We start from the raw sequence: 7,481 nt of genomic DNA, 5'->3' as shown, positions 1-7,481 counted from the left end.
AGTTTAGTTGTCCTATAAACTTAAATTGGTCATGTTCTTGTTACGCAGCTAGTTAATGAAATCCAAGTAAACAAATGCTATAATTTTTGCACCTATAGGTGAAAAATCTTTTGATTTGCCATGCTGCATGTTTTAAAAATATTAAAAACGCAAAACACACCTGATGCAAAATTCTTTGCTCTTCATTTTCTATAAGCAGAGTTAACAGACCCTGTTGTATTTACTTGTAATTTATTAAAAGAAGATACACCGCCATCTTGTGCCGACTAAACAGACTTGAACGCACCTAATGTCGTAATTACGACTTGTCAACTCGTAAGTACGACCGTCCCCAGGAGGACTTGAACGCAGCATTAGTTACTGTGAATAAAACACGCTGAAAGATAGCCTAAAAGAACCAAAGACTTAAACTACTTCAGTCTGTGTGCATTGAATTTATTTAATACACGAGTTTCACAATTTGAGTTGAATTACTGAAATAAATGAACTTTTCCACGACATTCTAATTTATTGAGATGCACCTGTATATTGGCACTTTTTCCCACTCTAATCACGAAACAAGAATAACAGCTATGTGCATGAACCTGCTTTACGTTTCTTTTTGGTCTGCAATACTTTATCGGAATACTTTATTGATATATGATCGCCAGGAACCATGACTTTGCACTGGTTAATAATTACACCTGAGAGTATTGAGGTGGGACACTGGAGATCTCTCACTCTCACGCTATCGCTGGCAACCATGAGACTCGTAGTCTGTTTTCTTTCTCTGCTCACCGTGTTCGGCCCTGGAGAATGTGGGAATGTTTTAGTTTGGTTTTCTGACGGCAGTCACTGGATCAATCTGAAGATCGTGTTGGAAACGTTGATTGACAGGGGACACAGTGTCACTGTGCTGGTGCCGGATGCCTCTCTCTTCATGAAAGCTAAAGAATCGGATCGCTTCTCTTACCAACCCTTTAACGCGTCCATGGATGAACAGGAGGTGCGAGACTTCATTGAGGAATTCGTTTATTTCTCAGTGTATGAGACCGATCAGTTAAACTTACTGCAGATTCTAATGAAAGTCTACAAGTTTGTTTCCATTATTCAGGATATGTGTATATCATACTGTGACGGCATTCTCAAATCGTCAATGTTGATGGACAAATTGCGGAATGGAAAGTTTGACGTTGTTCTGTCAGATCCGATGTATCCGTGCAGCGATATTGTGGCTGAAGAGCTGAACGTTCCCTTGGTTTACACGTTCCGATTATCAATTGCTAACGTTCTAGAGCGGATGTGTGGTCAGTTACCAGCTCCACCATCATTTGTTCCTGGAGTCATAAGTAAACTCACAGACAAGATGAGCTTCACAGAGCGAATCATTAATATGCTCTTTTACCTTTCTCAAGATTTTTTCGCCACTATTGCTTGGAGAAAATTTGACAACTATTACACTGAATATTTAGGTGAGTTAAAGGAAAGCGCTAGTTCACCTAATAATGAAACTTCCGTCATTATTTACTCACGTCATGTAGTTGCATGCTGATCAGGCTTCAACAACAGGTTCTAATGCAAAAATAACATATACATTAATTTTAAGGAAAATGTGCTGAAAAGTAGTGCTGGGCGGTATACCGGTTCATACCGAATACCGGTGTTTATTTTTGTTATGATATGAATTTTTAAAATACCGCAATACCGGTATATGTCACTTAAACAACACCGTTTGAAAGGGGTCCCTTTTCACTGGTGCACTGTGGTGAGGGAACAAACCGGTATAATTTTGAAAAATACCGTGATATAAATTTTTGGTCATACCGCCCAGCACTACTGAAAAGTGTGAAATGTGCTGAAACAAAATACAAGCCTAAATTTAAAAAAATGCATGACTCTTGCTATTTAAAGTGCCTTACTGTAATCATATTTTGTTTAATCTGGGAAACAAACTTAGATTATGTTAAATTGTAGGAGCACCCAGATAGAGCTGCAACAAACGATTATTTTGATAATCGATTAATCTAATGATTATTAGAACGATTGATCAACTAATCATCGATTATTTAGCTGATTAATCAGTAGACATTTATTGATTATTCAGCTTTTTCAATTAAATAGTTAAAATATTGAGTTATACATATTCTAACAAATAAATTAAGGTAATCACTTCAGCTTTTGAAAGTCATATTATGTAATTACAGTTATACAATTAATTTATACAAATTAATATATTTGGCACACAAAATGAGATGGCAGAGAAACTCTCTAATTCACCATTTAATTAGCTATATGAAAAAGTAGCTGAATGACACATCATTCTGCCTAAAGTCTCTTTTTGTAAGTCATATGGATAAGAAACAAAATAAAGGTTAAGTGATAAGACGTTTTATTTTTGGATAAACAATTTTATTCACAACATAATCTCTCTTAAAACACCTTATAGGGTTATGATAATCAAAACAGTCCTGAGCTAGATTAAGCTTTGATCTCTGCAAACCAAACTATAACTTTAATGAAATGCTTTTTTCCCCCACTGATAAAAAGATTTGATCATTTGCTAGCTCCACACTGGAGCGCTGCTTTATAACAGAAAATCAAGTTGTATTTCTCTGATTGAAAGTGACACTGACTCTGGTTTTTCATGTTTAAAACTGTTAAGCTTGCTATCTATCACATAAAGTACTATATAAATAAACGTGACATGACTGGACTTTACTGGAGTACCGAACTGCAGAGCTCGTGCAATCCACATCGCTGTAATCAGATGCGTTTTAAACTGCTGATTTCTCACCGCTGTCAGTTTTGATGTGTTTATTTTGTTATTGAGAGGAAAGCGCGCAGTATTTTACATAATCATCCAAACGCCACCCAGCAGCCTCTGCGATCAGGTTCGGCTGTGTTTGCTTTGTCTGAAGCGCTGTGTCTTCTTCTCTTGGATTGCATCAGGAGAGCTAAATTACAGTCTTGCGCTACAGCGCCACACTGGTCAAACCACGTTATTGCAGGCTCTTACATTAGGTCATGCGAGATCAAACGACTGCTCGACAACAAAAATATTTGTCGACAATTTTTTTTGTTGATAATGTCGACTATAATGTCGACTAATCGTTTCAGCCCAACAGACTACCTTTGACAAAGCCTTAAGATATACACAGACCTGAAATTATGTTAAGAGGTCTTTAGACTCGAGCACCCAGACTATTTTTGACAAAGACTTTGTATACAGATGGTGCGCTCATTAATGAGGTTGGGGGACGGAGAAAATGCAACGAGCAATATCCGACCTTTAAAAAAAAAGCCGATTGGTAAATCGTGTCTCTGCAGCTGCAAGTTTCAAAATCTGAACAGATTTTAAAACGCTAGGCACCTACCAACTTTGTAAACAGTCACGGTGGAAAAACTGGCCATCATACACTAAACGACTCACACTAGTCCTTCCGATCACAACAAACGTGCGCCTTGTTGCGAGACGCGTGACAAATGAAAACAATACGTGTTCTAAAATCGGCTCAAAATATCAAACTTGTTCAGTAACCTAATGCCCTGTTTACACTAGTGCGTTTTCGTTTTTAAAACAACGTTTTAAACGGTTAGTTCACCCAAAAATTAAAATTACTTACTCACCCTCAAGGCATCCTAGGTTTATATGACTTTCTTCTTTCAGACAAATCCAGTCGGAGTTATATTCAAAATTTACTTTGATCTTCTAAGCTGCCCCTAGCCCCTCACTGCAGAACACAAGATCCAGGGGGCGTGGTTGGATCCACATCTAGGGGGCGGAGATTGGTAGGTTTAAAGGTGGAGATGGGTGGGTTTAAGGGTCAGGGAGTGGAGATGTGTAGGTTTAGGTATATGTAAGGTGGGAGAAGTTGGATCTGGATCCAACCACGCCCCCTGGATCTTGTGTTCTGCAGTGAGGACCATCTCGCTGTTTAATGGCAGTCAGCGGGTGTTGCAGTTCATCAGTCCAAAAGAAGTGAAATAAAGCACATCCATCCATAATAAAAAGTGCCTCACACGGCTCCGGGGGGTGAACAAAGTCCTCCTGTAGCGAATTGATGCGTTTTTGTTACGAAAAATATCCATATTCAAAACGTAACAATCACTTAATCTATCTTACGCCAACAGTTGTACATGGAAGCAGCTCCTGGAGGATGACGTAAGATGTCAGCATTTGTGCATGCGCCGGTGAGTCTCGTGAAAACCAACGTTTGTTCAGAGGCGCAAAGGAAGCAAAGTTTCCTTACCAATCTCCTCTTGGCTTAAATCAAAATCCTCAGACATTCTTCTTTACAAATCCTCGTTTTGTACTTCTAATTCATGACCGTTGTTTTGTTTTGATCTCTCCCCTGGCTTCCGCGTTCGTCGATATGATTTGATATGTTGATATAACAATGGCGGACTGATGACAGCTCACTCAGGGCGGGTCTAAGGCTGGCAGCACACTAGACGATTTTAAGACCGTTTTTAAGCCCGATTTGCATCCACCGTAAACGATCAGGGGGTGTGGCCCGATTCGCGGCTTGTCGCAAACGATTTTTTGTCAAAAAAATCCTCTATTGTGTGGTGTCATTACGATTATTTATCTGCTCCCGATCGAGACGGAGCGTCCCCGAACTCAAATCGTAAATAACAAACATGATCGGGCTGCCTCTGACGTGATCCCCGCGTTAGCCAATGAGAGCGAGCAAGCGTCACCTACCGGATGTTGCGTGCTTCTATAGCTGAAACTTGGCAGCCACAAACATGCCATGAAAGCAGAGAACATCACCCATATTCTTTTTTATACTTTGTTTTTCACTGTGAAACAGAACGAGCACCAGAAGAGCCAGCTGACAACATTGATTGTCCTCTATTTGTTTTTCTTCTCTAGTCACGTTTCAAACTAAGGCCCTGTCCACACGAACGCGGGTATTTTCAAAACCGCAGCCTTTTCTACACGGTTTGGCCGTTCGTCCACACGCAAACGCAGCACCAGGTCACTGAAACCGAACATTTTTGAAAACTCCTGCCAGGGTGAAGATTTTCAAAAACTCCGGTTGCAGTGTTATCGTGTAGACAGTGAAACCGGAGATTTTGGCTTGTGACGTCCGAGCATGTGCTGTTATCTCTGCTTACTGTTGGCCATGAACATTTTTGAAAACGCCTGCCAGGGTGAAGATTTTCAAAAACTCCGGTTGCAGTGTTATCGTGTAGACAGTGAAACCGGAGATTTTGGCTTGTGACGTCCGAGCATGTGCTGTTATCTCTGCTTACTGGAAACTTCTTCTGATTGGCCAACATGGCTTTACGGTTGAGATTATATCCCTGCCTGTTGGTTAGGCATGCTCTTGACAGTGCTTCATAGCATGCTTTTGCGTTTTCATGTGGACGGAGATTTTTTTAAAAATGGAAGGAAAAACTCTGTTTATAAAAATACAGTTTTTACTGCAAATTACTAGTATTACTGTGTGAAGGGGCTATTGTCTGACGCTAAAAACTGGAGTCTGTGACCATCATATACTACACGATTTTCTATGAAATATGTCAACTCAAATCTTCAGACTGCCTAGCATTTTAAAATCTGTTCAGATTTTAAAAGTCCTGTAGTGTATTCCAAGCTTTCGGACTGCACATGCGCATAGTCTAGTCTGAAAAGTAAGGTTTTTTTTGCTATTTGAGCATAAGAAAAAAATATGAGACAGTTGTTTTTAGATTTCATTAGTGGTTTCAAATATGAAATTTAATTGTAAGCATGGTGAACACTGGAGAATTTGATGTTTCCTTTGAAGAATCTGGCATTTCAAAGATGGCCACAAAGTGAAATGTCTTGCCTTATTAAAGCGACTTTGACTTTAACCAGTCAAAAAATAGTATGAGATTCGGTAACCTCTCTGAGGTCTCACATCGGGTCCCTGCGGGTCGTAATACAAACGAATACCTCTTTAGAGAGGCTATAGTTAGTTTCGTTTGTTCGTCCATTCCCCAAATCATCCAGTAATCTAAAAAAATGCAAGTGTGGAATCAGTTCTGTGATGTTTTCAAGATTAAATATAAAATTGAGATTTCAATACTAACTTGTATTGCACCTCCTCATTCCAGGATGGCCCACTTCCTATTGTGAGATGATGGGTAAAGCTGATATCTGGTTAATCAGAATCTACTGGGATTTTGAGTTTCCACGGCCATTCCTGCCCAACTTCAAATACGTTGGAGGCCTTCACTGCTCCCCTGCAAAACCATTACCCAAGGTGAGTCTGTCTTTTTTGGCATTCTGTCAAATAAATAATTCACGATCTGAATCATACTTCAAGACCAGTTATCTTTACTTCACTGAAAACAATGATAACTTTCAGTTCAGTAAGTCAGGTGTTGATTCAGTAACCACTCTGAATGAATTCAGTTCAGGATTCGTCAGAATGATTCCAACTGGTAACTCAAGTAATTTGTTTTTTTTAATAAATATTAATTAAAAAGTCTGTTAGCTGGGGTAAAATCTTTCCACGGATACCTGCCGAGTAGTTTGTTCAAGAATGGAACTACATTGGTCGTGCTCTTGAGATAACTGAAGAGTTATTTTTTCTTGAATCGGGGTTTGTTGTATGTTGTTGTTTGTGCAAACCCCACTTGGAAAAGAAAGGTGTGAGAAAGTTGTGAATATAAAGATGTTTCTCTGCGTTATTTTGCGGTACACAGTCATTTGTACTGATTCACATTCAATGCAGATTACAACCTTACATTCAAAACTGAGTTAAAATATTAATTATTTTATCGTGTCACTGAAGATTCAGCAGTTAACCCACATGTAACCCTGCTGTACCAACTGCTTTTAGCGACACTATTTTACCTGGAAGCTTCAGTGAATTGTACCTGCAGCAACATATTTCAGATGTTGCAGAAACCTATGTGTAGTTCAATTCAAGTCAATTTTCAAATTGTGAAAAAGTGTAGTCACTTTTTCACAACAAAAGTTTGTGATATTTTTTTTTCTGTGTAGGACATGGAGGAGTTTGTACAGAGCTCAGGGGATGATGGGATTGTGGTCTTCACTCTGGGGTCCTTGGTAGACAAAATGCCCAAAGAGATGAGCAATAAAGTTGCCTCTGCACTGGCACAGATTCCACAGAAGGTAACTTACCATGCTTATATATAGTTTATATATATATAATTATATATTTTTAAGCACTGATATGATTAGAATGAGGGAAAAGTAGTAACCTCAATTTGAATGAGTTTTATACAGGTTAATTTAGTCACAATTAAAAGTGAATTTCTACATTTACTCCAGTAGTTGTCATTATCCATTGAATTGTTGAGATTTTGGTTGAATAAATTTATTTTGCTTGCAGGTTTTATGGCGATATGGTGGAGAGAAGCCAGATACTCTTGGTGAAAACACCAGAATCTATAAGTGGATCCCTCAAAATGATTTATTGGGTCTGTTTTATAATTTGTGATTATATACTAGTTATTATATTTTATTTTTTATTATATTTTTTATATGTTACCGTAACGATGTT

At 38.6% G+C, this 7,481-nt stretch overlaps 1 protein-coding gene across 1 annotated transcript in view; it reads left to right on the top strand.

Annotated features, from left to right (window-relative positions):
• Window positions 1-737: 737 nt before the first annotated feature.
• Window positions 738-7,481, top strand: part of LOC107725113 (UDP-glucuronosyltransferase 2C1-like) — an 8,064-nt gene continuing 1,320 nt past the window's right edge. The window contains exons 1-4 of the mRNA XM_016534265.1: window positions 738-1,451; window positions 6,064-6,212; window positions 6,959-7,090; window positions 7,311-7,398. Of these exons, the coding sequence (XP_016389751.1) occupies window positions 743-1,451; window positions 6,064-6,212; window positions 6,959-7,090; window positions 7,311-7,398 (1,078 nt within the window). The 5' untranslated portion in view covers window positions 738-742. The remainder of the gene's footprint in view (window positions 1,452-6,063; window positions 6,213-6,958; window positions 7,091-7,310; window positions 7,399-7,481) is intronic.

This window comes from Sinocyclocheilus rhinocerous, unplaced genomic scaffold, assembly GCF_001515625.1.
Source record: "Sinocyclocheilus rhinocerous isolate Xijiao unplaced genomic scaffold, SAMN03320098_v1.1 scaffold1295, whole genome shotgun sequence".
NCBI classification, from domain to species: Eukaryota; Metazoa; Chordata; class Actinopteri; order Cypriniformes; family Cyprinidae; genus Sinocyclocheilus; species Sinocyclocheilus rhinocerous.
This window is presented reverse-complemented; position numbering and strand designations above follow the sequence as displayed.